Source organism: Lonchura striata, chromosome 34, assembly GCF_050655825.1.
Source record: "Lonchura striata isolate lonStrDom1 chromosome 34, ASM5065582v1, whole genome shotgun sequence".
NCBI classification, from domain to species: domain Eukaryota; kingdom Metazoa; phylum Chordata; class Aves; order Passeriformes; family Estrildidae; genus Lonchura; species Lonchura striata.
Window position 1 is genome coordinate 4,519,081 of NC_140736.1, and position 20,743 is coordinate 4,539,823.

General features: G+C 47.4%; 1 protein-coding gene across 1 annotated transcript in view; it reads left to right on the forward strand.

The window, feature by feature from the left end:
• The window catches only part of LOC110473897 (signal-induced proliferation-associated 1-like protein 3), a 54,738-nt gene that overhangs the window by 20,537 nt on the left and 13,458 nt on the right, over positions 1-20,743 (forward strand). Inside the window, exons 6-16 of the mRNA XM_085564728.1 lie at positions 395-498; positions 1,938-2,095; positions 5,531-6,125; positions 8,004-8,719; positions 9,046-9,261; positions 12,863-13,057; positions 14,917-14,994; positions 17,202-17,317; positions 17,697-17,773; positions 18,513-18,694; positions 19,728-19,796. Of these exons, the coding sequence (XP_085420854.1) occupies positions 395-498; positions 1,938-2,095; positions 5,531-6,125; positions 8,004-8,719; positions 9,046-9,261; positions 12,863-13,057; positions 14,917-14,994; positions 17,202-17,317; positions 17,697-17,773; positions 18,513-18,694; positions 19,728-19,796 (2,506 nt within the window). The remainder of the gene's footprint in view (positions 1-394; positions 499-1,937; positions 2,096-5,530; positions 6,126-8,003; positions 8,720-9,045; positions 9,262-12,862; positions 13,058-14,916; positions 14,995-17,201; positions 17,318-17,696; positions 17,774-18,512; positions 18,695-19,727; positions 19,797-20,743) is intronic.

Sequence of the window (20,743 nt, forward strand, 5' to 3'; positions counted from 1 at the left end):
GGGGATTTCACCAGTTCCAATTTTTGGGATTTTACCGTCTGCGATTTTTGGGATTTCACCTTTCCCGATTTTGGGGATTTCACCATCCCCAATTTTGGGATTTCACCGTCCCCGATTTTGGGGATTTCACCATCTCCGATTTTGGGGATTTCACTGTTCCCAATTTTGGGATTTCACCGTCCCCGATTTTGGGGATTTCACCATCCCCAATTTTGGGATTTCACCGTCCCCGATTTTGGGGATTTCACCATCTCCGATTTTGGGGATTTCACCTTTCCCAATTTTGGGATTTCACCGTCCCCGATTTTCGGGATTTCACTGTTCCCAATTTTGGGGATTTCACCATCTCCAATTTTTGGGATTTCACCGTCTCCGCTTCTCCCGTTTCCCGCAGCCGATTCCACGGGGACGCACTCGCTCTACACCACCTACCAGGACTACGAGATCATGTTCCACGTGTCCACCATGCTGCCCTACACGCCCAACAACCGCCAGCAGGTACCGCCCCAGCCGCCGCGCCTTCTCCAGGGATTCCATCGTGGAGATCGGGAGGTCCCAGGGCTTGGGAGGTCCAAGGGTTGGAGGATCCCAGGGGTTGGTTGGGAGATCCAAGAGTTGGAGGATCCCAAAGGTTCCAAGAGTTGGCGGATCCCAAGGGTTGGGTGGTCCAAGAAGTTGGAGGATCCCAAGGGTTGGGTGGTCCAAGAAGTTGGAGGATCCCAAGGGTTGGGTGGTCCCAGAAGTTGGAGGATCCCAAGGGTTGGGTGGTCCCAGAAGTTGGATAAACCCAAGGGTTGGGTGGTCCCAAGAGTTGGAGGAACCCAAGGGTTGAGAGATCCAAGAGTTGGAGGATCCCAAGTGTTGGATTGTCCCAAGGGTTGGTTGGGAGATCCAAGAGTTGGAGGATCCCAAGGGTTGGGTGGTCCCAAAGGTTGGTTGAAGGATCCAAGGGCTGAAGGATTCCAAGAGTTGGAGGATCCCAAGGGTCGAAGAATTCCAAGAGTTGGTTGGATAAACCCAAGGATTGGATGATTCCAAGGGTTGGAGGATCCCAAGGGTTGAAGGGTTCCAAGGGTTGAAGGATTTCAAGGGTTAGAAGATCCAAGAGTGGGAGACCCAAGAGTTGGAGGATCCCAAGGGTTGGGTGGTCCCAAGGGTTGCTTGGAGGATCGTAAGGGTTGAAGGATTCCAAGAGTTGGGTGGGAGATCCAAGAGTTGGAGGATCCCAAAGGTACCAAGAGTTGAAGGATCCCAAGGGTTGGAGGATCTCAAAGGTTGGAGGATCCCAAGAGTCAGAAGATCCCAAGGATTGGTTAATTCCAAGGGTTGGAGGATCCCAAGGGCTGAGTGGGAGATCCAAGAGTTGGAGGATCCCAAGGATTGGGAGATCCCAAAAGTTGAAGGATTTTGAGAGTTTGAGAGATCCCAAAACTTGGAGGATCTCAAGGGTTGAAGGATCTCAAGATGTGGGAGATTCCAAGAACTGGGAGATGCCAAAGGTTGAAGGAACTCAAGGGTTGAAGGATTCTAAGAGGTGGAAGATCCAAGAGTTGGAGGATCCCAAGGGTTGGTTGGGAGATCCAAGAGTTGGAGGATCCCAAGGGTTGGGTGGTCCCAAGGGTTGAAGGATTCCAAGAATTGGTTGGAGGATCCCAAGGGTTGGTTGGGAGATCCAAGAATTGGAGGATCCCAAAGGTTGGAAGATCCCAAAGGTTGGGAGATCCAAGAGTTGGAGAATCCGAAGTGTCGGACGATCCAAGAATTGGAAGATCCCAAAACCTGGAACATCTCCAAACTTGCTTGCCTGATCCCAAGGATTAAAATCTCCCAAAAACTCAACGATCCCAAAACTTCTTTGAACCATCCCAAATCTTCATCCCACCCATTCCCAAATTTTTTTTTTTTTGGGGGAAAAACCCAAAAAATTCCCATCCCAGCTCCTCCGGAAGCGCCACATCGGCAACGACATCGTCACCATCATCTTCCAAGAGCCGGGCGCGTTGCCGTTCACGCCGCAGAACGTCCGCTCGCACTTCCAGCACGTCTTCATCATCGTCCGCGCCCACCAGCCCTGCTCCGACAACGTCTCCTACAGGTGGCTCCCAAAAAATTCCCAAAAATCCCCAAAAACGGTGAAAAACGAGCAAAAGTTGGCCAAAATGCGCAAGAATTCCGAAAAAAAATAGCAAAAATCGGTAAAAAATCGCAAAAATTTGCAAAAAGTAACGGAAACGTCTCGAAAATGCCGATGTCAGCGGATCCGCCGGTCCTGGGAGTTGGGAATACCAAAAATTCCAAAAAATTCCCCAAAATTCCCAAAAATTAGCGAAAATTTATCAAAAATTTCTGGAAATTCCCATGATTTTGTAAGAAGTTGCCCAAAATTTGCAAAAATTCCCAAAAGTTTGCAAAAAATCTGGAAGATCAGCAAGAATTTGCAAAAATTGCACAAAATTTGAAAAAATTCCCGAAAAATACAAGAATTGGGAAAAAATGAGCGAAAAATTGGCCAAAATTTGCAAGAAATTCTGAAAAAATATCAAAAATTGGTAGCAATTCCCCAAGATTTACAAAAAGTAACCAAAACTTCTTGAAAATGCCGATGTCAGCGGATCTGCAGGTCCTGGGAGCTGGGAATACCAAAAATTCCAAAAAATGCCCCAAAATTCCCAAAAATATGCAAAAATTTATCAAAAATTTCCGGAAATTCCCACGATTTTGTAAGAAGTTGCCCAAAAGTTTGCAAAAAGTCTGGAAAATTAGCAAGAATTTGCAAAAATTGCCCAAAATTAGAAAAAAATTCCCCAAAAAGTGCAAAAATTGGTAAAAAATGAGCAAAAACTGGCCCGCATGTCCAAGAAATTTCTAAAAAAATACCAAAAATTGGTAAAAAATCTCAAAAATTTGCAAAAAGTAACCAAAACTTCTTGAAAATGCCGATCTCAGCGGATCCGCCTGTCCTGGGAGCTGGGAATACCAAAAATTCCCCAAAAATACAAAAATTGGTTAAAAATTCCCCAAAATTAGCAAAAATTTATCAAAACTTTCCAGAAATTCCCATGATTTTGGAAGAAGTTGCCCAAAATTTGCAAAAATACCCAAAATTTGCAAAAAATCTGGGAAGTCATCAAGAATTCGCAAAAATTGCCCAAAATTAAAAAAAAATTCCTAAAAAATACCAAAAATTGATAAAAAATGAGCAGAATTTCCCCAAAATTTTCAAAAAATAACCCAAATTTTCAGAAAATAACCCAAAATTACCAAAACTTTCCAGAAATTCTCATCCCATTGGAACTGGTGGGCTTGGGAATTTGGAATCCCAAAAATTCCCCAAAAATACCAAAAATTGGTAAAAAATGAGCAAAAATTCCCCAAAATTCGCAAAAAATTCCCCAAAAATACCATACTTGATAAAAAATTAGGAAAAGTTCCCCAAAATCCGCAAAAATTCCTAAAAATCGGTAAAAAATGAGAAAAAAAATCCCTCAAAATAACCAAAACTTTCTGAAGATTCCCAAAAATTACCAAAATTTTCCGTAAATTCTGATCCCATTGGATCCGCTGGGCTCAGGAGGTGGGAATCCCAAAAATTCCCCAAAAATACCAAAAATCGGTAAAAAATGACCAAAACTTTGTGGAAAATCCCCAAAATTTGTAAAAAATTTTCCAAAATCCCCCCAAAAATTCCAAAAATTTGGCAAAAATTCCCCAAATTTGGTTGGGGAGGTGGGGGTGGGGTTGGAGAACGACTCCGGGGGTTTTCTGGTGGGATTTGGGGAGAATTTTTGTATTTTGGAAGGAATTTTGGGATGGATTTTCCGGGAGGGATTTTGGGGTTTGGAGTTGACGGAGTTGGGTCAAGACTTGGGTGATCCCAAGAGTTGAAAGATCCCAAAAATTGGTTGGAGGATCCCAAATATTTTTGGAGGATCCCAAAAATTTGTTGGATGACTCCAAGAGTTGAAGGATTTCAAAAATTGGTTGGAAGATCCCAAAAATTGGAGGATCCCAAGAGTTGAAGGATCCCAAAAGTTGGTTGGAAGATCCCAAAAATTCTTCGGAGAATCCCGAGAGTTGGAGAATCCAAAGAGTTGAAGGATCCCAAAAATTGGTTGGAAGATGCCCAAATTTTTTTGAAGGATCCCAAAAATTTGTTGGATGATCCCAAAAATTCAGTGGAGGGTCCCAAGAGTTGGAGAATCCAAAGAGTTGAAGGATCCCAAAAATTGGTTGGAAGATCCCCAAAAATTTGTTGGAGAATCCCCAAAATTGGAGGATCCCAAGAGTTGAAGGATCCCAAAAATTTGTTGAAGGATCCCAAAACCTTTTTGGAACGCCCCCAAAACCCAATCCCAAACCCTTCCCAATCCCAGACCTCACAAAAACCCCAACTCAACCAAACCCCAAAAATCCCCCAAAACCCCCAAAAATCCCCCAAAACCCCCAAAAATCCCCTAAAACCCAAAATCGCCTAAACCCCAAAAATCCAAAAACCCCCAAAATCCCGAAACCCCAAAAACTCCCTAAGCCCCCAAAATCCCAAAAAAACCCCAAAAATCCCCTAAACCCCAAAATCCCCAAACCCCAAAAACTCCCTAAACCCCCAAAATAACCTAAAACCCCCAAATCCCCTAAAAACTCCAAAATCCCCCAAATCCCAAAATCCCCTAAAACCCCCAAAATCCCCAAAATCCCCTAAACCTCCAAAATCCCGAAACCCCAAAAATCCCCAAAATCCCCCAAACCCTGAAAATCCCCTAAAACCCCAAATTCCCCAAATTCTCCTAAACCCCCAAAATCCCCTAAAACCCCCAAATTCCCCAAAATCCCCAAAATCCCCAAAATCCCCTAAAAACCCCAAAACCCCCCTTTTTCCCCCCAAACCCCCTAAAACCCTCAAATTCTCCCAAATCCCCTAAACCCCAAAATCCCCTAAAGCCCCAAAACCCCCTAAAAACCCCAAAACCCCCTTTTTCCCCCCAAACCCCCTAAACCCCAAAATCCCCCTTTTTCCCCCCAAACCCCCTAAAACCCTCAAATTCTCCCAAATCCCCTAAACCCCAAAATCCCCTAAACCCCCAAAACCCCCTAAAAACCCCAAAACCCCCTTTTTCCCCCCAAACCCCCTAAACCCCAAAATCCCCCTTTTTCCCCCAAATCCCCTTTTTCCCCCCAAAATCCCCTAAAAACCCCAAAACCCCCCTTTTTCCCCCCAAACCCCCTAAACCTCCAAATCCCCCTTTTTCCCCCCAAACCCCCTAAACCCCAAAACCCCCTTTTTCCCCTAAACCCCAAAATCCCCTTTTTTCCCCCCAAACCCCCTAAACCCCAAAATCCCCTTTTTCCCCTAAAAACCCCAAAATCCCCTTTTTCCCCTAAAAACCCCAAAATCCCCTTTTTCCCCTAAAAACCCCAAAATCCCCTTTTTCCCCTAAAACCCCAAAATCCCCTTTTTCCCCTAAAAACCCCAAAACCCCCCTTTTTCCCCTAAAAACCCCAAAATCCCCTTTTTCCCCCCAAACCCCCTCAGCGTCGCCGTCACTCGCTCCAAGGACGTCCCGCCCTTCGGCCCCCCGCTGCCGCCGCCCGGCCGCGCCTTCCGCCGCTCCGACCTCTTCCGCTCCTTCCTCTTGGCCAAAGCCATCAACGGCGAGAACGCCGCCCACAAATCCCAAAAATTCCTCGCCATGGCCACGCGCACCCGCCACGAATACCTGCGCGACCTGGCCGAGAACTACGCCACCAACACGCCCTTGGAGGCGGCCGGCAAGTTCAACCTCATCTCCTTGGCTTCCAAAAAACGGGAGAAATCCAAGGCGAGGCCCTTGGCCGAGTTGGAGAGCGCCGGCGCCGTTTCGTGGCGCGTCTCGGCGTCGGATTTTGGCCGGGGCGGGGCGGAGGTGCCGTGCGTTTTGGGGATCTCCAAGGAGTTCTTGGTGCTGGTGGATCTGGAGGGGAAGGAGGTGGTGTTTAATTGTCTGGCCGGGGACGTGGTGGGGTGGAACGTCGAGGGCGCGGCGTTGAGGATCTACCACGGGCGCGGAGATCTGGTGAGCGTCCGGGTCGGCGCCGAGCCGGGAGGAGACGGAGGAGAGGAGGTCAAGGAGATCGTGCAGAGGTTGAAGGTGAGCGGGGTTGGGGGGAAAAATGGGGGGATTGGGGGAAATTTGGGGGGAAAATGGGGGAAATTGGGGGAAAATGGGGGAAATTGGGGAAAATGGGGGGAAATTGGGGGGAAATTGGGGAAAAATTGGGGGGAAATGGGGGGAAATGGGGGAAAATGGGGGGAAAATGGAGATAATGGGGGGAAAATGGGGGAAATTGGGGGAAATTGGGGGAAATTTGGGGGGAAATGGGGGGAATTTGGGGGAAATAGGGGGAAATGTGGAAAAATTGGGGAATTTGGGGGAAATTGGGGGGAAATGGAGATAATGGGGGGAAATTGGGGGGAATTTGGGGAAAATTGGGGGGAAATGGGGGGAAATTGGGGAGAAAATGGGGAAAAATTGGGGGAAAATGGGGGAAAATGGGGGGAAAATGGAGATAATGGGGGGAAAATGGGGGAAATTGGGGGGAAATTGGGGGGAAATTGAGATAATGGGGAGAAAATTGGGAAAATTGGGGGGAAATTGGGGAAAAATTTGGGGAAATGGGGAAATCAGCAAAATTTGGAGGGAATTGGGGGAAATTTGGGGAGAAATTGGGGAAATGGGAGAGGAAATGGGGGAAAATGGGGGAAAAATGGAGAAAATGGGGAGAAAATTGGGAAATTTTGGGAGGAATTTGGGGAAATTTGGGGGAAATTTGGGGGAAATTAGGGGGGAATGGGGGAAAATGGGGAAAAATTGGGGGAAATGGGGAAATCAGGAAAATTTGGGGGAAATTTGGGGAAATTTGGGGAGAAATTGGGGAAATGAGAGAGGAAATGGGGGAAAATGGGAAAATTGGGGGAAATTTGGGGAAAAATTGGGGGGAAATGGGGGGAAAATTGAGATAATGGGGAGAAAATTGGGAAAATTTGGGTGAAATTGGGGGGAAATTGCGGGAAATTATGGGGAAATGGGGGAAATTGGGGAAAAATTGGGGGAAATGGGGGAAAATTGGAGAAAATGGGAGATAAATTTGGGAAAATTTGGGAGAAATTGGGGAAAATTTGGGGGAAATTGGGGGGAAATCAGGAAAATTTGGGGGAAATTGGGGGAAATGGGGGGAAAATGGAGATAATGGGGAGAAAATTGGGAAAATGGGGGGGAAATGAAGAAAATGGGGAGAAAATTGGGAAATTTGGGAGAAATGTGCAAAAAATTGGGGAAAATTGGGGAAAATTGGGGGAAATTGGGGGAAAATGGGAAAACATTGATAAAATGGGGGGAAATTGGGGTAAAAATGGAGGAAACTGGTGCGAAATTGTGGAAATTTGGGTTAAAATTGAGGAAATTGGGGTAAAATGGATGAAATTGGGATGAAATTGTGGAAATTGGGGTAAAATAGTGGAAACTGGGATAAAATGGAGTAAAATGGAGCAAATTGGGGTTAAAATGAATGAAATTGGCATAAAATGGCAGAAGTTGGGGTGGAACTGAGGAAATTGGTGTGAAATGGTGGAAATTTGGGTTAAAATTGAAGAAACTGGAGAAATTGAGGAAATTGATGTGAAATGGTGGAAATTTGGGTTAAAATGGAGGAAATTGGGGTAAAACTGAGGAAACTGGTGCAAAATGATGGAAATTTGGGTTAAAATTGAGTAAACTGGTGCAAAATGGAGGAAATTGGCGTTTAAGAGGTGTAAAACGGAGGAAATCGGGGTAAAACCAGCGGAAATTTGCTTTCAAACGTCGTAAATCGATAAAAAAAACCGTGAATTGTCAAAGAAGCGGAAAACTCGAATCTCTCGGCGACGACCGCGCGCCAAAAAACGGCCCAAGACCCAAAACCGCGGCAAAAAGAGAAGAAAACAAAAAAAAATCACGATTTTGGGTACAAAACTTGGAATTTTTTTTCAGATGACGACGCCGGGCTGCGCCACGGTGGACATGACGCTTCGCCGCAACGGGTTGGGCCAGTTGGGGTTCCACGTGCACCCCGACGGCAGCGTGGCCGAGGTGGAGGAGTACGGCTTCGCCTGGCAGGCCGGGCTGCGGCGCGGCAGCCGCCTCCTCGAGGTCTGCAAGGTGGCGGCCGTGGCGCTGAGCCACGAGCAGATGATCGACCTCCTGCGCACCTCGGTCACCGTCACCGTGGTCATCGTGCCGCCCCACGAGGATGGCACGCCCAGGAGGTTGGTGGCATTGATGGCACTTGGGTGTCATGGAGGTCATTGGTGGCATTGGGGTGTCATGGAGGTCATTGGTGTCACTTGGGTGTCATGGAAGTCATTGGTGACATCTTGGAGCCATTGGCGCCATCTTGGTGTCCAGGGTGCCATTGGAGCCATTGGGATGTCTTGGTTGACATTGGTGGCACTTGTGTGTCATGGCGGTCATTGGTGGCACTTCAGTGTCATGGAGGTCAATGGTGGCACTTGGGTGCCATGGATGTCATTGGCAACATCTTGGTGCCATTGGTGCCATCTGGATGCCTTGGGTGCCATTGGTGGCACTTGGGTGTCATGGAGGTCATTGGTGCCACCTTGGTGCCATTGGCGCCATCTGGGTTCCATTGGTGGCATTGGCACCATCTGGATGTCTTGGGTGCCATCTTGGTGTCATGGATGTCATTGGTGACACTTGGGTGTCATGGAGGTCATTGGTGCCATCTTGGAGCCATTGGTGCCATCTGGGTTCCATTGGCGCCATTGATACCATTTGGATGTCTTGGGCGCCATCTTGGTGTCATGGATGTCATTGGTGGCACTTGGGTGTCATGGAGGACATTGGTGCCACCTTGGTGCCATTGGCGCCATCTGGGTTCCACTGGCGCCATTGGTACCAGTTCGATGTCTTGGGTGCCATCTTGGTGTCATGGAAGTCATTGGTGCCATCTGGATGTCTTGGGTGCAATTGGTGGCACTTGGGTGTAATGGAGGTCATTGGTGCTATCTTGGAGCCATTGGTGCCATCTTGGCGCCATTGGTGCCATCTTGGAGCCATCGGTGCCATCTGGATGTCCTGGGCGCCGATGGCGCCGGTGGCACCGCCTCCTCGAGGTCTGCAAGGTGGCGGCCGTGGCGCTGAGCCACGAGCAGATGATCGACCTCCTGCGCACCTCGGTCACCGTCACCGTGGTCATCGTGCCGCCCCACGAGGATGGCACGCCCAGGAGGTTGGTGGCATGGTGGCATTTGGGTGTGTTCAATGCCATTGGTGGCATTTGGGTGTCATGGCGGTCATTGGTGGCACTAGGGTGTCGTGGAGGTCATTGGTCACATCTTGGTGCCATTGGTGCCATCTGGATGTCTTAGGTGCCATTGATGGCATCTGGATGTCTTGGTTGACATTGGTGGCACTTGGGTGTCATGGAGGACATTGGTGCCACCTTGGTGCCATTGGCGCCATCTGGGTTCCATTGGTGGCATTGGCACCATCTGGATGTCTTGGGTGCCATCTTGGTGTCATGGAAGTCATTGGTGGCACTTGGGTGTCATGGAGGTCATTGGTGCCATCTTGGAGCCATTGGTGCCATCTGGATGTCATGGAGGCCATAGATGCCTTTGAGATGCTGTGAGTGCCATCAATGGCATTGGGGCCATCTTGGAGCCATTGGTGCCACCTGGATGTCCTGGGTGCCATTGGTGGCACTTGGGTGTCATGGAGGTCATTGGTGCCACCTTGGTGCCATTGGTGCCATCTTGGTGTCTGGGTGCCATTGGTGCCATCTGGATGTCATGGAGGCCATCGATGCCATTGAGATGTTGTGAGTGCCATCGATGCCATTGGTGCCATCTTGGTTCCATCGTGGAGTCATCTGGATGTTTTGGGTGCCATTGGTGGCATCTTGATGTCATGGAGGTCATTGGTGTCAATTGGGTGTCATGGAGGTCATTGGTGCCATCTTGGAGCCATTGGTGCCATCTTGGAGCCATTGGCGCCATCTGGATGACCTGGGTGCCATCTTGGTGTCATGGAGGTCATGGGTGTCACTTGGGTGTCATGGAGGTCATTGGTGACATCTTGGAGCCGTTGGTGCCATCTTGGTGTCCTGGGTGGCATTGGTGCCATTGGGATGTCTTGGTTGACATTGGTGGCACTTGTGTGTCATGGCGGTCATTGGTGGCACTTCAGTGTCATGGAGGTCAATGGTGGCACTTGGGTGTCATGGATGTCATTGGCGACATCTTGGTGCCATTGGTGCCATCTGGATGTCTTGGGTGCCATTGGTGGCACTTGGGTGTCATGGAGGTCATTGGTGCCGTCTTGGTGTCCTGGGTGCCATTGGCATCATTGGGATGTATTGGGTGACATCTTGGTGCTGTTGATGCCATCTGGATGTTGTCGATGGCATTGGTGGCACTTGGGTGTCATGGAGGTCATTGGTGCCACCTTGGTGCCATTGGCGCCATCTGGGTTCCATTGGTGGCATTGGCACCATCTGGATGTCTTGGGTGCCATCTTGGTGTCATGGATGACATTGGTGGCACTTGGGTGCCATGGAGGTCGTTGGTGCCACCTTGGTGCCATTGGCGCCATCTGGGTTCCATTGGCACCATTGGTACCATTTGGATGTCTTGGGCGCCATCTTGGTGTCATGGATGACATTGGTGCCATTGGGATGTCTTGGTTGACATTGGTGGCACTTGGGTGTCATGGATGTCATTGGTTCCATCTTGGTGTCCTGGGTGCCATTGGCATCATTGGGATGTATTGGGTGACATCTTGGTGCCATTGGCGCCATCTGGATGTCTTGGGTGCCATCTTGGTGTCATGGATGTCACTGGTGTCACTTGGGTGTCATTGATGTCACTGGTGGCACTTGGGTGCCATGGATGTCATTGGCGACATCTTGGTGCCATCTGGATGGTTTGGGTGTCATTGGTGGCACTTGGGTGTCATGGATGTCATTGGTGCCACCTTGGTGCCATTGGTGCCATCTTGGTGTCCAGGGTGCCATCTTGGTGTCATGGAGGTCAATGGTGGCACTTGGGTGTCATTGATGTCACTGGTGGCACTTGGGTGCCATGGATGTCATTGGCGACATCTTGGTGCCATCTGGATGGTTTGGGTGCCATTGGTGGCACTTGGGTGTCATGGAGGTCATTGGTGCCATCTTGGTGCCATTGGCGCCATCTTGGTGTCTTGGGTGTCCCCCGATGCCGCCTCTCCCCTGTGCCACTGGTGCCACCTGTGCCACCTCTCCCTGTCCCCGTGTCCCATGTCCCCGGTGACATTGTCCCCGTGTCCCGTGTCCCTGTGTCCCATGTCCCCTGTCCCGTGTCCGTGTCCCATGTCCCCTGTCCCGTGTCCCATGTCCCCTGTCCCGTGTCCCGTGTCCGTGTCCCATGTCCCGTGTCCATGTCCCGTGTCCGTGTCCATGTCCCGTGTCCATGTCCCGTGTCCGTGTCCATGTCCCGTGTCCATGTCCCGTGTCCGTGTCCGTGTCCGTGTCCGTGTCCATGTCCCGTGTCCGTGTCCATGTCCCGTGTCCGTGTCCATGTCCCGTGTCCATGTCCCGTGTCCATGTCCCGTGTCCGTGTCCATGTCCCGTGTCCATGTCCCGTGTCCGTGTCCGTGTCCGTGTCCGTGTCCCGTGTCCGTGTCTGTGTCCCGTGTCCCGTGTCCGTGTCCGTGTCCGTGTCCCGTGTCCCGTGTCCGTGTCCGTGTCCGTGTCCGTGTCCCCTGTCCCGTGTCCCGTGTCCGTGTCTGTGTCCGTGTCCGTGTCCGTGTCCCGTGTCCGTGTCCGTGTCCGTGTCCCATGTCCCGTGTCCCGTGTCCATGTCCCATGTCCGTGTCCAGAGTCCGTGTCCCGTGTCCGTGTCCGTGTCCCGTGTCCGTGTCCCGTGTCCGTGTCCGTGTCCCGTGTCCGTGTCCCGTGTCCGTGTCCCGTGTCCGTGTCCGTGTCCATGTCCCGTGTCCCGTGTCCCATGTCCCGTGTCCGTGTCCGTGTCCCGTGTCCGTGTCCCGTGTCCGTGTCCCGTGTCCGTGTCCCGTGTCCCTGTCCCGTGTCCCGTGTCTCGTGTCCCTGTCCCATGTCCGTGTCCCGTGTCCGTGTCCGTGTCCCGTGTCCCGTGTCCCGTGTCCGTGTCCGTGTCCTGTGTCTGTGTCCCGTGTCCATGTCCCGTGTCCATGTCCCGTGTCCCATGTCCCGTGTCCCGTGTCCCCTGTCCCGTGTCCGTGTCCCGTGTCCGTGTCCCGTGTCCGTGTCCATGTCCCGTGTCCATGTCCGTGTCCCGTGTCCGTGTCCCGTGTCCGTGTCTGTGTCCGTGTCCGTGTCCATGTCCCGTGTCCCGTGTCCATGTCCCGTGTCCCATGTCCATGTCCGTGTCCGTGTCCGTGTCCGTGTCCCGTGTCCGTGTCCCGTGTCCGTGTCCGTGTCCCATGTCCATGTCCCATGTCCGTGTCCCGTGTCCCGTGTCCACGTCCCGTGTCCGTGTCCCGTGTCCCGTGTCCCGTGTCCGTGTCCCGTGTCCCGTGTCCGTGTCCGTGTCCATGTCCCTTGTCCCATGTCCATGTCCCATGTCCGTGTCCCGTGTCCCGTGTCCGTGTCCTGTGTCCCCTGTCCCGTGTCCCGTGTCCCGTGTCCGTGTCCCGTGTCCATGTCCCGTGTCCATGTCCCGTGTCCGTGTCCCGTGTCCATGTCCGTGTCCGTGTCCATGTCCCATGTCCCGTGTCCATGTCCCATGTCCCATGTCCCGTGTCCGTGTCCCGTGTCCCGTGTCCGTGTCCCGTGTCCGTGTCCCGCCGTTGCCACGGCGCCGCTGTTCCCGCAGGGGTTGTTCGGAAAGCCTGGCAGCCGGAGCGGAGGCGCCGCCGGATCCGGAGCCGTTCCCGGAGCCGTTCCCGGAGCCGATCCCGGCGCCGATCCGGGCCGGGCCCCGCCCCGCGCCCGCCTGGCACCGCGGCGCCCCCCGGCGGGCACCGGCACCGGCCCCGGCCCGCGAGGCGCAGCCCGGCCCCGGCAAACGGTGAGCAGCCCAAAATCCACGGAATTCTACCCAAAATCCCCGGAATTCTACCCAAAATCCCCAAAATCCCCGGAATTCTACCCAAAATCCGCCCAAAATCCACGGAATTCTACCCAAAATCCCCGGAATTCTACCCAAAATCCGCCCAAAATCCCCGGAATTCTAGCCAAAATCCGCCCAAAATCCCCGGAATTCTACCCAAAATCCCCCAAATCCCCAGAATTCTACCCAAAATCCCCAAATCCCCGGAATTCTACCTAAAATCTGCCCCAAATTCCCGAAATCCCCAAAATCCCCAGAATTCTATCCAAAATCCGCCCCAAATTCCTGAAATTCCCGGAATTCTGCCCAAAATCCGCCCAAATCCCCGGAATTCTACCCAAAATCTGACCCAAATCCCCAAAACCCCGGAATTCTACCCAAAATCCGCCCCAAATCCCCAAAACCCCGGAATTCTACCCAAAATCCGCCCCAAATTCCCAAAATCCCTGGAATTCTACCCAAAATCTGCCCCAAATCCCCCAAAATCCCTGGAATTCTACCCAAAATCCGCCCCAAATCCCCAAAACCCCGGAATTCTACCCAAAATCCGCCCCAAATTCCCAAAATCCCTGGAATTCTACCCAAAGTCTGCCCCAAATTCCCGAAATCCCCCAAATCCCCGGAATTCTACCCAAAATCTGACCCAAATTCCCAAAATCCCCAAAATCCCCAGAATTCTACCCAAAATCCGCCCCAAATTCCCGAAATCCCCCAAATCCCCGGAATTCTACCCAAAATCCGCCCCAAATTCCTGAAATTCCCGGAATTCTACCCAAAATCCGCCCAAAACCCCGGAATTCTACCCAAAATCCGCCCCAAATTCCCAAAATCCCCAAAATCCCTGGAATTCTACCCAAAATCCGCCCCAAATTCCCAAAATCCCCAAAATCCCTGGAATTCTACCCAAAATCCGCCCCAAATTCCCCAAAATCCCCAAAATCCCCGGAATTCTACCCAAAATCCGCCCCAAATTCCCGAAATCCCCAAAATCCCCAGAATTCTACCCAAAATCCTCCTGAAATTCCTCTGAAATTCCCCTTAAAATTCCCCCCAAAATTCAACCAAAATCCCCAAATTTCCTTCCCAAATCCTCCCAAAATTCCCAAAATTTCCCCCAAAATTCCCAGAATTCTCCTCAAAATCCTCCAGAAATTCCTCCAAAATTCCCGGAATTCTTCCCAAAATTCCAAATTTCCCTCCTATTTCCCCTTTTTTCACCTATTTTTCTCCCTATTTTCTCCCAAATTTTCACCAAATTTCCCCAATTTTCCCCCAAATTTCCCGATTTTTCCCCAAACTTCCACAATTTCCTCAAAATTTTCCCAATTTTTCCCTATTTTCCCCCATTTTTCCTCTATTTCCCCCAATTTCCCCCATTTTATCCAAAATTTTTCCCCAATTTTCCCAATTTCCCCCAATTTCCTCCAAATTCTCCCCAAATTTTCCCATTTTCCCCCAAATTTCCTCCAATTTTTTCCTTTTTTTCCCAATTTCCCCCAAATTTTCCCTCAAATTTTCCCGTTTTTTTCCCCAATTTCCCCCCACCTGTTTTCCCAATTTCCCCCAAATTTCCCCCAAATTTCCCCCAAATTTCCCCCAAATTTCCCCAATTTTTCCCTTTTTTCCCCAAATTTCCACCAATTTCCCCTTTTCCCAAATTTTTCCCAGTTTTCCCCTGCTTTTTCCCCTTTTTTTTTCCCAAATTTCCCTTAATTTTTCCCCTTTTTTTCCAATTTTTCCCCAATTTCCCCCGAATTTCCCCGATTCCGCCCGAATTCCCATTTTTCCCGTTTTTGCCGTTTTTCGCCCCGTTTCAGCCCGCTCAGTTTCCCGGACTCTCCGCGCTCCGGCGCCGCTTTCCGCCAAAGCTCCGGAAGCTTCTCCGGCCCCGAGAGGTGGGAAAGGGCAAAATTGGGGAAAATTGGGCAAATTTGGGGAAAAAATGGGAAAAAATGGGAAAAATGGGGAAAATAGGGGAAAAAATGGGGAAAAAATGGGGAAAAAATGGGGAAAAAAGAGAAAAAATGGGAAAAAAATGGGGAAAAAATGGGGAAAAAATGGGAAAATAGGGAAAAAATGGGGAAAAAATGGGGAAAAAAGGGAAAAAAATGGGAAAAAAAATGGGGGAAAAATGGGGAAAAAATGGGGAAAAAATGGGAAAAATGGGGAAAATAGGGAAAAAAAAGGGGAAATTTGGGGGAAAATTGGGGGGAAATTGGGAAAAAATAGGGGAAAAAAGCAGGGGGAAAATTGGGTGGAAAATGGAAAAATTGGGGAATTTTGGGGGAAATTTGGGATAAAATGGGGAAAATAGGAAAAAAATTGAGAAAAAAAGGGGAAATTTGGTGGAAAAATGGGAAAATTTGGGAAAAAATAGGGGAAAATAGCAGGGGGAAATTGGGCAAAATTGGGAAAAAAAGGGGGGAAATAATGGGAAAATTGGGAGATTTTGGGGGAAATTTGGGATTAAATGGGGGGAAATTGGAAAAAATTTGGGGGGAAATGAGGGAAAATGGGAAAAAATTGGGGGGAAATGGGAAAATTTGGGGAAAATGGGGAAAATAGGGAAAAAATTGGGGGGAAATGGGAAAATTTGGGGGGAAATTGAGAAAAAAGGGGGAAAAAGCAGGGGGAAAATTGGGGAGAATTGGGGAAAATTGGGAAATTTTGGGGAAAATTTGGGAAAAACTTGGGAAAAAGGGGGGAAAATTGGGGGAAATTTGGGATAAAATGGGGAGAAATTGGGAAAATATGAGAAGATTTGGAAAAATGGAAAAATTAGGGGGGAAATTGGGGAAAATTGTGGCATAAAATGGAGGAAATTGGGGAAAAATGGGAAAATTTGGGGGAAAATTGCAGAAATTTGGGGGGGAATTTGGGATAAAATGGGAAAAAAATGGGGAAATTTTTGGAAATTGGGAAAAAGGGAAATTTGGGATAAATGTGGGAAAAACGGGAAAGTTTGGAAAAATGGGGGAAATCGGGGGAAATTTGGGATAAAATGGGAAAAATTTGGGGGAGAAAATGGGGGAAATTTGGGGGGAAAGGGGGAAAATTGGGGAAATTTTGGGAAAATTGGGGGAGAAAATTGGGTGAAATTGGGAAAATTTGGGGTGAATTTGGTGGAAAATGGGAAAAATATGGAAAATTTGGGGTAAAATGGGAAACAATATGGGGGAGAAAATGAGGGGGAAATTGGGGGAAATTTGGGGGAAAATGGGAAAAAATTGGGAAAATTGGGGAAAAATGGGAAAATTTAGGAAAATGGAATAATTAAGGGGAAATTTGGGGAAACCTTTGGGATAAAATGGGGGAAATTTGGAAAAATGTCAAAAATTGTGAAAAATGGGAAAAATGGGAAAAAATTGGGGAAATTTGGGTATATTTTGGGGGAAATGGGGGAAAAATGGGGGAAATTGGGGAGAAAATTGGGAAAAATGGGGGAAATTGGGGAGAAAATGGGAAAATTTGGGAAAATGGAAAAATTGGGGGGAATTGAGGGAAAATTGGGGAAATTTGGGGAAAATTGTGAGAAAAAATGGGGAAAAATGGGGGAAAAATGGGGAAATTTTGGAATATTTGGGGGAAATGTGGAAAAAAACAGAAAAATGGGGAAAATTGGGGAAAATGGGAAAAATTTGGGACAAAATTGGGAAAAATGAGGGAAATTTGGGATAAAATGGGAGGAAATTGGGGAAAATGGGGAAATGGGGAAAAATTGGGGAAATTTGGGAATATTTTGGGGGGAAAATGGGGGAAAATTTGGGAAAATTGGAAAAAAAATATGGGAAAATTTGGGGAAAAAATTGGGGAAAATTTTGGGAAAAAACACAGAAAATTGGGAAAAATGGGGAAAAATTTGGGAAAAAAATGGGAAAAATTGGGGGAATATTTGGGGGAAAATTTGGGGGAAAATTTGGGAAAAATGGGGGAAAATATGGGAAAAATGGGGAAAATTGGGAAAAAATTGGGGCAAAAAATGGGGGAAAATTGGGGGAAATTCAGGGAAAATTGGGAAAAAAATGGGGGGAAATTTGGGAAAAAAATGGGGAAAATTGGGATTTTGGGGGGGCGGCCGCAGAATTCCCGGATTTTCCCGCAGGCCGCAGAGGGGGGCGGAGCCGCCGCCGGGGAATTCCGGGAATTCCGGGAATTCCGGGAGCTCCGGACACTCCGAGGCCGCCGGACACGAGGGAGGCGCCGAGAGGCTCAAGGCGGGTACGGAAAATTCGGGAATTTTCAGGAAAATTTGGAAATGTTCAGGGAAATTTGGGGATTTGGAGGGAAAATCTTGGATTTTGGTGGAGAAATCCCTGAAAAATTTGGGAATTTGGTGGGAAAATGGGGATTTTGGCAGGAAAAATTGGGAATTTGGTGGGAAATTTGGGAATTTGTTGGGAAAATTGATGGAAAATTTGGGAATTTGCAGGGAAGTTTGGTGAAAAATTTGGGAATTTGCAGGGAAATTTTGGGGGTTTGGTGGAAAAATTGGTGAAAAATTTGGGAATTTGGTGGGAAATTTGGGGATTTGTGGGAAAATTGGTGAAACATGTGGGAATTTGTTGGGAAATCCCAAATTCCCAAATTTCCGTTCCAGAGCCGCTCTGGCACCTCCCGGCCCCGTCCCGAATTCCCGGGAAGCGCCCGAAGGAGTCCCCGAAACGCCCGGCCAAGGTCAGATCCCGAAAATTCCCGGAATTCCCGAAAAATTCCCGGAATTCCCGAAAAAATCCCCCCAAAAAACCCCCAAAAAACGCAAAAAAAATCCGCAGGATTCCCTAAAAAATCCCCAAAAATCCACCAAAGATTTGGGAATTTGGGGTTTTTGTGGGATCCTTATTTTCTGGAATTCCCAAAATTCCAAAAAGATTCCCCCCCCCCAAATCCCCAAAATTCCCTAAAAAAATCCCCCAAAGAATCCCCCAAAATTCCCTAAAAAAATCCCCAAAAATCCCCCAAAGAATCCCCAAAAATCCCCAAAATTCCCTAAAAAAATCCCCCAAAGAATCCCCAAAAATCCCCAAAGAATCCCCCAAAAATCCCCCAAAGAATCCCCCAAAATTCCCTAAAAAAATCCCCAAAAATCCCCAAAATTCCCTAAAAAAATTCCAAAAAATCACAAAAAATTCCCAAAATCTTCCAAAAAAAAAAAAAATCCAAAAAAAATCCCCCAGAATTCCCTAAAAATTCCCCTAAAATTTGGGAATTTTGGCTTTTTTTGGGATCCTGATTTTCTGGAATTCCCACAATTCCAGAAAAGTGCGAAAAATCCCCTAAAAAAATCCCCAAAAATCCGCGCAAAAATTTGGGAATTTCGGGTTTTTTTGGGAATTCCATGAACCCCAATTTTCCCAAATTGCTGAAATTGCCCAAAATTGCCCAAAATTCCCGAATTTTCCCCGGATTTCCGCAGGCGTCGCCGCCTCTCTCCAGCTCCAGCGACGCCGACGACAGCGGCGCCGACTCCCGGAATTCCCGAATTCCCAAAATTCCCCCAAATTCCCCAAATTCCCCAAATTCCGCCCGGAATTCCCCAAAATCCCCCCCGGAGCTGACGGCGCCCCCTGCTGGCCGCAAACCCGCCAACGCCTCCAGGTAGGAAAAAAATCCCCCAAATTTTGGGGGAAAAAATCCCAATTTTGGTCAAAAATTCTCTTTGTGGGCGGGAATTGTCTTTTTTTTTGGGTGAAAAATCCAAATTTTGGGGAAAAAATTCCCAGGTTTGGGGTGAAAATTCCCAATTTTTGATGAAAATTCCTGAATTTTCAGTTAAAATTTCCTCAAAATTCCCCAAAATTTGGGGTAAAAATTCCCCTTTTTTCGTTAGAAATTCCCAAATTTTTTGGTAAAAATTCCCAGTTTTAGGTTAAAATTTCCCAATTTTGGGGTAAAATTTCCCATTTTTAGTAGAAATTCTCATTTTTTGGTTAAAATTCCTAATTTTTGGGGTAAAAATTCCCTTTTTTTTGTAAAAATTCCTGGGTTTTTTTTATAATTCCCAATTTTTTTTTCTTAAAATTCCCAATTTTTAGTTAAAAATTCCCTAATTTTGGTTAAAAAATCCCATTTTTTGGATTAGAATTTTTTTAATGGCTCCGGGTGAGATAAAATTCCCAAATTTCCCTCAAATTCCCCAAATTTTGGGGTTAAAATTCCCATTTTTGGTTAAAATTCCCAATTATTAGTAAATTTTCCAATTTTTTGGTTAAAAATTTTTAAATTTTTATTGAAAATTCCCTTTTTTTGCTTAAAAATTTTAAAATTTGGGGTGAAATTCCCAATTTTTGGCATTAAATTCCGAAGATTTGGGTTGAAATTCCCATTTTCCCTTAAAAATTCCTAATTTTTGGTTTAAAATTCTTTTTTCCCCCTTTTTTTTGTAAAAAACCCCCAAATTTGGGGTGAAATTGCCAATTTTTGGGTCAGAATTCCCATTTTTTTCATGAAAAATCCAATTTTTTTGGTAAAAATTCCACTTTTTTGTTAAAATTTCCCATTTTGGGTTAAAATTTCCATTTTTTTTCATGAAAAATTCCGATTTTTTGTGTCAAAATTCCCATTTTTTGGTTAAAAAATTCCAATTTTTGGTAAAACTTCCCATTTTTGGGGTGAATTTTGCATTTTCCAGGCCCGGCCCCGCGGCTCCGAAATTCGGCCCCAAAATCTCCGGGAGAGGCTCCGGGGGAGAGGCCGGAATGTGAGAGAAAATGGGGCAAAAAAGGGGGAAATTGGGAAAAGTGGGGAAAATTGGGAAAAAATTGGGGGAAAGGGGGAAAAATGGGGAAAAAATTGGGGGGAAAATGGGGAAAAAATGGGGGAAATTGAGAAAATTTGGGGAAAAATTGGAAATTGGGAAAAATGAGGGGAAAATCAAGAAAATTGGGTAAAATTGCAGAAATTTCTGGGAAATTGGGGGGAAATGGGGGAAAATTTGGGGGGAAATGGGGAAAATTGGGGAAATGGGGGAAAATTGGGAAAAATGGGGGAAAATTGGGGAAATTTGGTTAAATTGGGGAAAATTAGGGGAAAAATGGGAAAATTGGAGGGGAAATGGGGGAAATTGGGAAATTTGGGGAAGAATTGGGGAATTGGGGGAAAATGGGAAAAAATGGGAAAAATTGCGGAAATTTGGGGGGAAATTGGGGAAAAATGGGGGGAAATGGGGAGGAAAATGGGAAAATTTGGAAAAATGGGGGAAAAAAGGGGAAAAATTGAGGGGGGAATTGGGGAAAATTAGGGAAAGTGTGGGGAAAAATGGGGGAAATAATTGAAAAATGGGGAAAATTGGGGGAAAATGGGGGGAAATTGGGTTAAATTGGGGAAAAAATGGAGGAAGTGGGGAAAATTGGGGGAAAATGGGAAAAAATGGGGAAAATTGGGGAAAAATCAGGGGAAAAATGGGGAAAAATCAGGGGAAAAATGGGAAAATTGGGAGGAAATTGGTGGGAAATGGGAAAATTGGGAGGAAAAATGGGAAAAAATTTGGGGAAACGGGGGTAAAATTTTAATGGGATTTGGATGGATTTTTGAGGGATTTTGAGGGATTTTTTGGATTTTGTTGAATTTTTTTAGGATTTTAAAAGATTTTTTGGGATTTAAAAAAATCTATTTATTTTAATAGATCTTTGTGGGATTTTAATGATT